Source organism: Schistosoma mansoni, chromosome 1 (assembly GCF_000237925.1).
Source record: "Schistosoma mansoni strain Puerto Rico chromosome 1, complete genome".
Lineage (NCBI taxonomy): Eukaryota > Metazoa > Platyhelminthes > Trematoda > Strigeidida > Schistosomatidae > Schistosoma > Schistosoma mansoni.
In genome coordinates this window covers 17098985-17113360 of record NC_031495.1, presented here as the reverse complement: position 1 = coordinate 17113360, position 14376 = coordinate 17098985, and the positions used below count along the sequence as shown (strand labels likewise).

At 34.0% G+C, this 14376-nt stretch overlaps 1 protein-coding gene across 1 annotated transcript; it reads left to right on the top strand.

Annotated features, from left to right (window-relative positions):
- Nucleotides 1-333: 333 nt before the first annotated feature.
- On the top strand, nt 334-12230 carry Smp_020090 (family S54 unassigned peptidase (S54 family); the record flags this gene model as incomplete). The annotated part of the gene is made up of 9 exons (XM_018793465.1): nt 334-427; nt 466-489; nt 525-671; nt 2462-2701; nt 3577-3853; nt 4231-4331; nt 5787-5877; nt 9514-9612; nt 12061-12230. Exons 1-9 carry the CDS (start codon nt 374-376, stop codon nt 12228-12230), a joined length of 1203 nt encoding a protein of 400 aa, XP_018647975.1. The 5' UTR covers nt 334-373.
- Between the last annotated feature and the right edge of the window lie 2146 nt (nt 12231-14376).

Below are 14376 nucleotides of genomic sequence, written 5' to 3'. Positions count from 1 at the left end.
CAATGGCATGAGCAAGTCCATGGTGTGAGATTAATTGATGCGCGTTGGTTGTAATTGAACTTGACGAGAATCGATGAACTGTTCAACACTCAGTGGCTCTCCTTTAGTGTGATCTGGCTGAGGCCCAGTACTAATTACAACTTTTGTGTGTAGGCAAGAAAAAAACGAAAGCGCACTGAAAATTACCAATGCCCTGGAAACGGACAACCTGACTCTTGGGGGAACGCTAGAGTATAGCCTTAATAAAATATACAAGATTAAAGAAAAATAGTCATTTTTATTTATGTTAGTCCATCTTTGTCCTTGTGGCCGAAGCGATGACCTTGTAGGTCTGTAAGCGCTCTATATAAACCAGCTGGTATACTCACTTTTTATGGTCAGAATGTCAAGTACGCGGTCTAGCAATCTGCGCACTTATTTGGATAAAGTATGTTCATTTTTGTATGCTCATTGATTTTTCTGTAGAAGTTCAAACCCACGTTTGATCAGGTAAGTTAAGTTCAGCTATCTTACTAGATCCCTAGTACAGTACAAAAGATGGTATTCCATTGTCTGATTTGAAAAGACTTCTCGGGAAGTCTGACCTCCCAGAATCAAAAGTTCACAATCTTGTGGACTCGGCAGATGAAGATGGAAACCAGTTCATTACTTACGATGAGTTCCTAAAACAAGTAAGTATTTTCAAAATATAATGTATTACATTGCATATTGTCAGTATGTGATGTGGTGTGATGCATAGTAATAGAAAAAAGTTGAATGTGACAAACTACAAGCGTAGGACAAGTAGTCTGGTTGATATAGTTGGTGTTTTTGTATAATAATACTTGTATTTATCATTTTAACTAATGGTGTGATTATTTAGTGATATTTCTAATGATCCTTTACTTCGCATGAGTAGTGTCCATTCAAATCCTAGTTCTTGTTGTGTATGTGTGCAGTTGGACTAGAGATTATGTTTTTTTCATGGCAAAATCACTCGGCTATCCTTGTAGACATTATCGTGTTTGCTTCCAGTTATGCTATGGATTTATTGCGAAAACGTTTGACGCATAGATTTCAAGCTATTATTCCGACACACTCAAGTCAACTTATTTCTCATCTTTGAACCTTAGTATTTATCGTGGAAATATAGTAACATTGTAGTTTATTATTGATAGATGAAACTGACGTTTTTGTGGTGGATGGTATCTGTGAAATATTGAAATATTCGGAGCACTTAATGGAATACAATCACATAATACTTCGTCATATTCTCTGAATTGCTTTTGTATTGAAAATGAAGTTTATACTGATAGAGTTTCAATTTTCTAAACATGTGGAATATCCCACTAGGTCTGTTTGGAACTCTTGAAATGTTAACTTTTAGTATCGTCAATACGAAGAGCTACTAATGGAAGAGAAATGCGTCTGTTCTCCTCTTGTTTGTTTAACTAACCCATGACTTGGAACTGTGTTGACGTTTAACTGTTAAGTAGCACTAATGGGCTGTTGGTTCAATTTCTTTACTATGTAATTAAAATTCCATTTCATCACATTTGTGTATTGTGTAAACTACAATAAATGTGGTTCAAAATATGAATTTTCTTGTGTTATGTTCCGATAAGAATAATGAATGGTATTTTTCTGATCCATTTATGGACCGATGCTATGTATGTATTTTTTATCTTATTGTTAAATAACTAAACTATTCATATTCTTGTCCCCCTTGTTATGAGCTTTATTATGGCTAATGAGCTATTGTAATATGATTTTTTAGTTATGCCCAATCTATTAATAGCTGTTCCCCCACATTCACAGCCACTTTTGCCTGAATCTCGTATAAATTTTATTTTCTAGTTTATGGTACGATGTGGCTTGTTTTTTTGGTGTACAAACTCAGTATGTTTGGAATATAATGATTCATACCACAGAGGCGGAGATTGGTGTTCCGGACTTAACTGGCTGGGCTAGACAGAAAGCAGGACCGACAAGTACTCTAGACTGCTCTTACGGATTTCGTATGCGTCATTGGTCCGATTGATAATTCACTGCTCTCTAATTGGCAGTATTATTGCGTCCCACATTAACAGGGCACCCAGGTGATCACAGGTTAAAACACCTTGTGTAGCATAGTATTTTGGTTGCGTTTATATTCCCATAGATCGAATGGTTCCCACAATTATATCTTTGTTATGTATTTCCATATTTTACTGCACACTTTTACGATTCATATGTTGCCACAGTGTATGGCGGACACTATACATTTAATTTAGTCTCGAGGCATTTTGACTAAGAGCTATTTTTGAATCCTAGTGACATATTTCGGGAGCAGCTGGTTGTATAAACGTGTTGGGCAACAACGTGGTGGTCTTTGACAATCGTCGATTGAATTAACGTAATCTTTTAATCTCTTCCTGTAGTTAATAATGCCATCTTAGTATTCCACATATTCGTTTTCTATGTTTTCCTAAATTTTGAATAGGTTCTATCTGAGGATGAAGGGACTCTCCGGAGACTGCGTATTCACAAACGAGTCCTCAATCGTGCAGTGTTGGCTATAGCACCAGATTGTGGACGCGAGCATCAGCGGGCTGTCGCTGTAAATTCTGGTTACGATGCTATCGATGGCTACAATTGGGGTGAAGCAGATGTTGATAATTATATACAGGCTTATGACTGTCGCCCTCCTCCTATATTTATCCCTTTGATAACTATTGCTGAGGTAATTCGTTTTCTGATTGAATGACAGTACCTTGTTTTACATGATTGGGTTTTTGTGTATGAGTCTGTAAATTATTTGATTGTTCACTAAGAAATGCCTGTCAGCACTATTCTTGTCCAAAATACTAATTCTGATGAGAACGAATTAGTTTTCGAAGACAGTCACATGAAAGCAGTAGTAAACAGTGAAGTGGATCTCTATAATTTGAATCAGATCTGTATACAAAGTTGTAATTTTGAAAGCCACATGAGAAATGGTATATTTTGATTCACTGTATATGGTCTTTCTCACTATGTGTGAGGAGTCAACAATTGTCTGTAATTGTTCTGTATTGGATACTTTGTTTGAACCATATACATAATTTTCAAATTTCTGGGGGCACATTGTTTCGTCGATCCCATTGTTCACTGTTGTGTCTTGTTTTTGAAAAACTATTTCATAATTTTTAAGTGATCCATAAGCATTTAAATATTGTAACGATAAGCTACTGCGATCATAGTTTCTGAAGACACTGAAATAAAGGCATTACTGAAACAAGACCTCGTACTATAGTTTCATGCTAAAGCTTCGAAATGTTTTCCGTACACAAGTTTTTTCAGAAATGTAATGCGTACCAGAAATCAATTATCAGCCGGCTTTTATCATGTATTTCTTTTCGAATAGACAACTGTGATCTCCCTTGTTGAACTTTTGTTTCTCAGTTTTCTAAAAAACATCTGTTGTTCTTACATTCATCTGTCGTGGTTCTCATGATTAGTATATTCAACCTCAATTTCAAATATTAAACTGTATAGTAATAATAACATTGTACCTTTACATTTCAAAAGTCACACGTCTGTGACTGTCAATACTTTTGATGTTTTTTGTTGTTTCAGATTGCAGTTTTTATTTACTACGTTGTTACTTATAGCAACAAACCTGGCTCATCCAGCATCGTTACAGCGTCATCTGGTGTTCCAATTGATAGTATACTTATTTATAACCCAACTAAACGTCATGAAGCATGGAGATTTTTAACCTATATGTTTATTCATAATGGTTATGTGCATCTAGCTTTCAATTGTTTACTTCAAGTTGTACTTGGTCTTTTACTTGAAATCGTTCATAAATTTTGGCGAGTTGGATTAGTTTATTTGTTAGGCGTTATTGCAGGTAAATTTTTTTATTATTATTTGTAAAGTATTCTCAAACACTTATTTATTCGTTTTCTTCAAAATTTAAAATGTAAAGTAATCAACTGGAAACTTAGGTTTACTCAAAACGTAATGAAAAGTACATGACAACACTATATTTGGAAATATATTGTCTGATTTTACTTTCCGTGATTTCTTTTTCCTTTGATTTCGCTCAATTTAATTCCCAGATATCTTTCTACATCTGGCCAGTTTTATGTAAATTTCTAGTCCTTTTGTCCTGTATATTTATGTTGTACGTGTTTGGTAAGGAATTTTTAGTTTGTCCCTTGATGCCTTACTGAAAAGTCAATAGTTATTTAATCCTGTTTTTGTTTATTAATTCTTTTACTATAGGTTCTTTAGCTCATTCTGTGAGTGACCCATTTGTTTTGTTGGCAGGAGCTAGTGGAGGCTGTTATGCACTTATTGGCGCTCATTTAGCTACTGTAATAATGGTATGTTGTATCTTTTCCCTTGTTGCTGAATATTTCCAGAAATCTAAAAATTATTGCTTTATCATCCGCCTATGGCAAGTGTAGAAAATATATTGTGTAAACCGAGTAGTAACAGTCTCAAAGCGTTTGAAGTTATTTGATTGTATATCATTTGATAATTAATACCCAGGAGTTGATTATCACTCGAACTAATAACATGAAACGACTTTTAATAAGAAATCTGTGACGCATAATCAACTGTTAGAAATATACCATGTCTAATCAATCTGGTTCAGAGCAAGTTAGATAGGTAGAAATATTTTCGAATTGAAACGGTAAAAATCTATAGAAAGGGGTATATCGTTCATATGGGATTTTGTTTATGGACATTTCATTTCCGACATGTTTAGGTAAATTTTCTCTTTGTTGATAATAAATGTCGGTGTTATTGTAATAAAATTAGTCTTATAATAAATTTATCGTTTAAATACCATTACTACAATGACTAGAAGGATCGAACTGGCAATTCACTCATTAAACCTGCGCTTAAATTAGAACTGCATAGCATTCTTATGGTTAACCCAACCTTCAACTTATTGGGTATTTTTTGTAGGAAAAAACTAATTGTATACAAAATCTTCAATCAAGGTACTGTGACTAAGTTACTTATCAGTCGGGGAATTGTGAATGAAAGTGGAATTTACAAGAAAGCCAGCAACTCACATATAGGTTTTGTGCTTTCCACAGTCTATCTAGTTAAAGAACGTTTAGTATGGATTGGAAACTTGACGGAAATCCTTTCAGTATTACGTCTTTGTAAACACAATGCTTCGGCCTACCAAAAGAGTTTTGTACACAACATTTCTACCAAACTACGACATAGTTGCGATTTTCAGTTGCCCTCTTTACTGAGGTGGCCGAATTACTTTGGATTCGCTTGTCCAAAACAACTGTTATTGGTTCGCTGAGTACTGTAAGTTTTTTCACTTAAGTCATGGTTGTAAGATGACACAATAGAACATTCAGATCATTTAGAAGTTAGGGTCTTAAGTGATGTTTCAGCCAGGGTGACGGAAATGTAGAACCAATTCTTTTCAAATAATGGTCGTGTCTTTGACTTAGCTGTTACCTTGAAAGCAACAAAGGAAATAATTTGCTGCAATTCTATTGATTTATTTGTTAAATTTGACCAAGATTTATAACTGAAAGTTATGGGCTTTATGTATTTCAATCTCAGGTTCGCTAATTTTTTTATATAAATCTGGTCATGAGATATTAGTTTGAATGACAACACTGTCAACAAAGTACTGGGTGGTTAAATATCAATAGGTAATTAGGAAATCGTTTCTTCTGATACCTATCGGATTACAATAGAAAAATTACATTCGCAAATGAATTTTCTGTTAATAGTGTCTATTTAACTTTATCAAAGTTCGTGCTGTTTTCTTTAAAGTATTTTTTTTCCAAATGCTTCAGAATTGGGATATAATGCAGGAGGGATGGCTAAAAGATCCTTTAAACTTTATATCAAGTGGTGTTGTCAGATTAATTCTAATTATTCTACTTGGTGAGTTATAATCATCACACTTATTTGTATTGTAAATTGTTGCAAATCATACAAGTGTTTATACATTTCTTCCACTTAGACCAATTCTATTTTAGTTATGCCTATTTTTTCTATAACTAATATATATATATATATATATATACCATAAGTTTTGATTTTCAGTTGTTGGTTAGAAAGTTGAATCTATTTCATCAGATACCCTATAAGTAGCTGTATGATATCTCCAGCTGGTGCACAGAATGTGTTGCTAAAAACAGGACATCTGAATTTATACTTAATAACTGAGTTACAGCACTCATCACATTATCTATTTTAGATACTGGCTTAAAAAGTCTATTACTTTAACACTTCTCTTTCTTGAATTACTTTATGGTTGATACGGTTATTTTTGGGTCTAATGATCTTTTGTAAATATTCTATTAACTGTCATCCCATCAGTCTCTAGACACGACGAAGAGCGAAAACAAATCAAATCTAGGTTAACCAGAAGTCTGAGGAACGATCGTCAGCAGTGATGGGCAACGAAAGCAAAAGAGAGATCTCTGCACAGATTCGAAAAGCTCGTTTGGATTTCGCCAACTTACGTCACCTATGGCGAAGATGAAACATCCGTCTATCAATTAAGGGACGAGTATACTGCGCTGCAGTTCGCTCTGTTCTACTTTACGGCTGCGAAACGTGGCCATCAAGAGTAGAAGATAATCTTAAGTTACTAGTATTTGACCACAGATGCCGTAGAAATATTGCTCGCATCTGCTGGGATCACCGGGTAACTAATGGTGAAATTAGACGAAGGGTATTAGGGAATGATGATGGTAAATCAGTTGATGATTTCATGAATCTTCATCGACTGGGATGGTTTGGCCACTTGTTACTTATGCCTGAACACCGATTACCACGACGCGCTATGCTGACTAGTGTTGGGGATGGTTGGAAGAGAGTTAGGGGTGGCCAAACCAAAACGTGGCATCAGAGCCTGAAGTCACCAACTTCTAGTCTGAGCCATGTTGGTAGATGCAGACTACTTGGTTGGGGTCCGCGTGACTATCATAACCAATGGTTGGAGACTCTAGGTGACATGGCTCAGAATCGATCACAATGACGTAGGTGTATACACTATCTGTCTTCCCTTAAACCTTGAGAATAAAATTGCTTCATATCTTTCTTCCTGTACTATATTTTTATATACAACCTTTCTGTTATATATTACCGCAACTAAATTAACTATTTCTATGAATTCGGTGTTCATCTTGTTGTGCTAATGAGGTATGGCAACTTGAACCGATGCATATATGTGCCTGGTCCTACGTTGTAACTGACTGACTTACTGATCCATTTTCCTAGTAATTTTATATCGTATGGTTTCAGGTTTCACTAGAATAAAGGGTCCTTGTTCTGTTTTCAGGAAATACAATAGTAATGTGCAATTATTTCAAGCATAAAAATCCAGAAAAATATTTTTCGTAATAGTGCAAAACACAGATAATCTTGATATCTATGATAAACTGTTTCATTTACCAGAGTAGCGTAGCGGTTTTATTTCTGCTTTAAATACGTTTATTTCAGTTTGTTCAGGTGAAATTCGTTCACCCGAAACTAGTTTAAACTTTTATCAAATAATTGTTCATATAATTATTGATAGATGGTCATAATTAAACCAGATGTTCAGTATTTGTACACTGCATGTCAATTCACTAGTACAATAGGTTGCTATCTTGTCTGCACATTGTCGATAATGATTATTGTTATATGATTATTAGAATGGGTTTGATATTGTTGACTGAATCTCGATCACTCTTGGTCGGCATATGTGTATTGTGTGCAGATTTACTCGATATAGCTATTTTCTTACATCCAGCCGAGTCCCAGTTAGAATGGAAAGCTCATCCTAGATTCTATTGCTGACTACAATCCATATCTTATTTAAAAAAATAAGTGTTCTTATCTCATCAACCTTCATCTGTAATATACGTACTCTACTATATAAACAAACGGGTACTTCCTGTTGATTATGGTTTCTTTATTAAACATTTTCTGATTTTAAAGGAATTCATACAGTACTCTTACCTACTGGGTTAATAAAAAAACACGTACATAGGAGGTAGTAAATATGTCTTAATTTATATTAATTAAGGTTAATATAAAATAATCTTTATTTTTATGTCCTTGTGTTACTAATTACATGATAAAACTATTCAACCATGTTCTCGGCCGTAGCTGCTACCTTGGCGTGGTGGTCGGGCTTTCCTATCGTGATGACCCAACCGAGCTATATTGGCTGGAACATATGTTCCTGTAGGTTCTACCATGCCAGGCAGGTCGGTTGGAGAACGGTAAGACTAAAAGCAGCAACTCAAGATCTGAGGGCGAAGTCGTACTGCTGACTGTAGAGGGGTGTGACAGCAGTAATGTGTTTCCCTCGGACAACCAGCATCTGCAGCGATGCTGCCTTCTCACAAGGAAGGAAGGGGTTAGAAAAGGTCGACCCTAAAACTTTCACACCCCACCTTACCTCACGGATTTCCGTCTCCAGCGGTAAGGCCCTTTGAAGAACAGAGCTAACACATCAAAACCTCCCACAAAAAGGCCGTGCATGACCTGCCTCAAGTAGTTGTCCCTTGGGTTCTGCGGTCACTTCCAGGTCGTTAATACCAACATTAATCCAACTTCCTTTTCAGGTTCCTTAAGAAATACTCTTCCACGGTGTGGGCAGCTGGGAAGTGATATCAGTCCTCATACTCATAACAACGCACGAGACCAAATTGGTCACATTCAAATCCTTCCTACACCTCCTAGGTAAGGATGGCAAATTGATTGATGAAGTAGTGGAACTTCATCAGTTGAGATGGCTGGGACACGTGTTACGTATGTCCAACCACCGACTGCCCCGACGTGAAATGTTTTATGGTGTAGGGGTAGGTTGGAAGGAAGCTAGGGGCGGCCAGACCAAAAAGTGGCACAAATCAATGAAGTCACTGACAATTGGACTGAGCCATGTTGGTAGGTTTAGACTACCTGGTTGGGATTCGCGAGATGATAGCAACCGATGGTTAGAGACGTTGAATGACATGGCTCAAAATCGTTTGCAATGACGAAGGTGCATCCACTCTTTGTGTTCTTCCAAATTCTTATCTGAATTTTCCATGTCCCTTTCTTTTTTCTCTCTCCAAATTTATTTCACTGGATTATACTCCTTGAATGACATCTTCAAACCCAGATCTTTCGGATTACTGCTTATACTCTTACTAGTTCTACCATTATGGGATTTGAATCGACGACTGTATCTGTGTGCTAATGTGGTATGATAACTCGAACTGATGTACGTATGTACGAAGTTCTACGTTATGACTGACTGATTCAACCATTTAGATTATCGAGTACATGTATCTCATTTTCATAAATCAGAAAAATTAGTTTTTTGGAAATTCATATAAAGTTGAAATCATGAGTTATTTAAAGCTAGACCACCATGGAAAACCTGGAAGCACTGGATGGCCGTTTCGTTTTATTGTGGGACTCCTCAGCAAACTCCTTTCAATTGTTACTCCGACTGGTATTGTAATCGTTTTTTTTTAATTTTCGTCATTTTCATTGGTGTTAATACATGTTCTCTATTTTATTTTAACACTTCCTCAGGTGGTGGTGATACCGGGTTAGCTATTTATGCTCGATTGAAAAACCCAGATGAGAGAACACGTGTTGGTTTTTCTGCTCATTTTGGTGGCTTTATAGCAGGTCACTAAACATATTTAGTTTCTTCTTACAATTATCTTTTTTTTGTTACGTATCCATTTTCTACCAGTAACCGATGATTAGTTTCTTTAAATATATGTAAATTGTTTTTTATTGACCCAGCAATATATGTTTAGTGAGTTTTCATGCTCAATTCATAGTGAAAATTTCATATTCGTAGTTCGACTTCTAGAACCATCGTAAACATGTACAATACTAGATTGTACAACTATAGTTGCATTTAAACATATAAATTAACTAGCTATAAATTTATATTTTCTATATTTTTCTGCTACTTATATCTCTTAATAATTTTTTTATAAAAGTGACTTAATGGTTAAAGTGAGTGATTCCCAGCCTCGAACTTATAGGTTTGAACACCATGCTACCTACTTTATTTTAAATAAATAATTAGTAGTAGTAGACGAAGACAAATTTAACTTTAAATTAAGTACACACACAAAAATAATCCTAGTAAATAAGTTGTTATTATTAGAAGTAAGAAATACAAGCAAATGTAAATGTATTGACAAACATAGATGCAATAATATAACTTGTTTAGTAATATCTTCAAAACCCTAATACATTGATTTCTAGTAATAAATTTGACCTAGTCACATGTTTGCTCATTTGTAAAAGTATGCTATATAACCAAAGATTGTATTTATCAAATTAAATATCTAAAAGTAAAGTAAGCTGGCAAATTATAACAAAAGAATTTGTTTGAATGCTGTTAGGAATAATGTAAGTGGATGTTAAACTATTGGCAGCCAATCCTAGTCCTATTCACATATTTATTTGATTTATTATTGCTAATCATGTATCGTATGTAACAAAAGTTTACGTATTACTAATAGAAATCAAACAATATAATGTTTAACTCTGACTTGTATAAGGGGTAGATGGAATAGTTTTTATCCTTTAAACTAGTTCCTTATTATGTATGTTTTCATTGAAGTTACAAATGGTATTTTTTCTGTACTGAATATGAGTAATGTTTTCTGAATGGTTAAGGACATCTAAGCTTTTATTGTCTGAATAAAAGAGTACATATGTAAACTATTAACTCAGTGTTTAAGCCTTGGACGTGGAACAGGTTTTGAACTGGAATTTTGAACTCCATCGTACCTCATTTGATGTCTTGAAATGGACTGTATAAATAAACTCAACTTTTTAGTATATAACTGAAAGCTGAACACAAGATCATGCACTCAGTTATTGAGTTGTAATAAGTTTATCCAACATTCTTATTTTGCACAGTTGGCAACTATTTGTTTACTTCATCAAAGTAGGGTAAGAAAATAAACCTTTTGATCGCGATAAAGTTTGAAAAGTAACATATTTAAGTTGCAAAAGGAGACAGATATGCTACGATAATAAGACTGAACTGGATGATCAAGTTTATAATACCGATAGATTGGATACTCGAACGATCCGCCATACACACACTAGATCACGTCATTATCAGATACACGATTCGAAACCAGATGTAGAGAACCAGAGTAGCGCTAGACGATACTTTATTCGACACAATTACAATCAGTCATTCCTTGTTTCTGGAATAGAAATCAATGAGAAGAGAGGAAATCACTTATTTAATGTTCATTAAGTTGAGTGCCTGTTTGTCCGAATTCAGTGACCAATCAAATTTACCTTCACCACCACACATCAACTTTATAACCTAATGTACTTGAAGTGAGTTTCTGTTTTTTTTTAATGGTGATGGTTCTGATTTTGAACGAAGAACAATCTGTTTCAAAATCTTAGCTAGTTATGGATCCCAAGAATTGTAAGATTTTCTACTAGTTATCTCGTAAATTACTATTAACAAATACAATGCGCTGACAGTATTCAATAGTGCAAACGATGTGGTCCATTAAGGTTCTCGGTACCTGTGTAATTGTGTCACAGGGTTGTGTTGTGCAGTTCCAGTCGTAAAGAGATTAGATGAGGCTTATTTCTCCTTAAAAGTAGTGCAAAATTATCCAGTTTCAGTGTATATTTGTAATGATAGTGTGGGGTGGTGGTTCAGGAGTTAATGTGTTTGTCTTTCAGCTACTGAGCCTCGGGACTCCAACCCTGCAGCCAATTTGTTTCTGTCGACCGGCTTCACATTTAATATGTGACTGAAAGTCAAGTATGCAAATCGGTACCCGTCGGTTTTGAGAAACGAATAAAGCTTTTAGTCATTACATTTAAGTTAGAAGAGCTTGAAATCAAATGACTATATATTAATTTTTCCGACTCATTGTCGTTGTACTACAAGCTGTTTGACATAATGCTGACACAGATTGTCGTTTTCAAGTAACCAACATATGCAAGAAAATGTAAGATTGTCTTTTTCAAATAGTAACGTTGGAAAACATATCATCAAAATGTTTTTCAAATTTTATTGTGTTTAAATTTCATTATCTATTTCTCACATATGTGTCTTATTTTTTTCATTTCTAGGTCTTTTATTAGGTGTAGTTATTTTGCGTAATTTAAAGGTAGAAAAATGGGAAAAAGTTTTCTTTTGGATATGTATTCTTTTCTTCGTCCTATTTGCTATAGCAGCTATCTTATTCAATGTGTTTTGTGTAAGAATTAACAAATGTCCTGCCTCTATATGGAATACTTAAAAAAAGTCTATCAGATTTTCAATTTTTTCGACAGAGAATTTATGCATTATTGTTCTGTGAAAACACATTTTTTCCAGATTGTGAATCTAATTTTGTATTTGAACGTATGTATGTAACTAATCAAAGCACTGTGCCTTTTTGTTGTTGTACCTATGTATGGGACTGTTTTCGTTGGCCTTCTTTGTTAGCTCTTACCCCTTTATTGATTTATTTAAGATATAATTTTTTTAAAAACCGTTTATACTTTTTTCGTTTCCTATTTTTATTTAATATAAAGCCTTTCTTGTTATTATCATTTTTTTCTGACTTCACTGGTCTCTAGTGCTTAGTATACAATTTTTCATGAAATACATACTTTGTTTCTTTTATAAAAGAAGACAAGTAAATATTTTCTATCCAATAAAAAGCTATTATCGTATTTATTCTTGCCTGGTCAACCTTTCATGCTCATTTCTTATACTTGGACTCTTTCTCATTTTTTTTTTACTAGAATAACTGATATCAATGTGGTACATGTTGACACTAAAATACAAATTGTTGGTTTTGTATATCTTATGTCTAGTCCTAGTGATTTTTGTTTGTTTATTCATTTTTCTTCAATCTGTAATCATCTCTGGGTATTTTGATTAAATTAACTCTTGTTTTGTTTCAGTAAAATCGATTTTATTATTATTATTATTTGGTCGTGTATCAGACAATCTAAGCTAAGTAGACATAATATCATTTTGTTTTGTAATGTATCAGTGTAGCATACATACATGAAAGAATGTTTACTTTTTGTGTATAAATGTGAAGGTTCATGAAGCGTCAGTAATGGGTATTTACTTTGAAAAAAAAACGAAAAACAGGACAGTTTAAATAAACAATAGAAAGTAAATAAATGAGAATACTTATTTTTAGTTAAGATTTTTGTTTAATTCAGTTTATTTATATGACTTTTTCACCTGATTTATTCACAATCTATATGACTAAGATTGATCAATTAACTTTTCTTCCTTCATAACTTGTGAAGGTATTCTCTTTTTTGTATTTGTATGCATTGCGCAATTAGAAACTTTATACATATGATTATTGTTTGCTAGTTTATACTTTCTATAATATATAGTTGTGTACTTAATATATTGTTCTTTTTCATACATTGGATAATCATTAGATATGAAGATTAGTAATTTGGATGATTTGATATTTTATTATTTGAACTCATTTAGCAAGTAGATCGATTATTGTAAACCGATTAGTTGTTCATGCGCTCTTTACATAGTTAATTATTATACAAAAGAATTATGATACTTCAAGTCATTTATGATTCGATTTAGTATTTAGGTACAATTTTGTCAACCAGGCTAAGTTAGGTTTTAAATATAACGAAAAAAAAATAAATGGTTTATATTACTGGGCCAGTGTGATCAGGCCATAATTACAGGGTAGCTATTGTATGGTCCTAGTTGGATTATCGATCAGTTCGCTTATATTGCTAATGATATCGGTGACTCCTTATTTATCAATTGACCAAACCCCGGAATCGTAAGGCGTATTGGTCATCGATCTGCTTTTAACCCAGTGTCCAATCAAAGACAAATCAGTTCTTCATTGGGCTTTATCCAATCATGGCTCAAAACTCACAATAATATAGTCAAAATATCTGACCACACAGCAAAACAGTTAGGGGATTATACTATGTAAATAACTTAATCATAAGTGATACGAAATATGAGTAATAAAATAATTAATATGAAATCTGGGACAAAAAGATTTGTGTCGAGGAAGAAGTTAGGAAAAGGAGAATGAAGAAGTCCTAGCGAAGGAAGTTTACTTTCAGATGATATCATTTTCTGAAGCTGTACAATTTTAGCATGTGCCAGTCGAGAGCAATTTGCAAAATTATCAAAGGTAGTTAGACTTACTCAAGTGTAGGCCAGTGTAGGCCACTGAAAGTCAAATGGTAGTTCAAAAAAAACGGAGTTAAAACCTTCCCATAATCCCCTGAGAAATATGTGCACAATTATCCACGTTCAAAATGCAAGCACTATCACTCTGTTCAAAATTTTGTGATACTTCTTGGAAAATTGATGGACTTTACACATGGACTTTACACAAAAATACAAACCTAAAACAGCTAACCTAAATCTAGTTTCCAAAGATCATT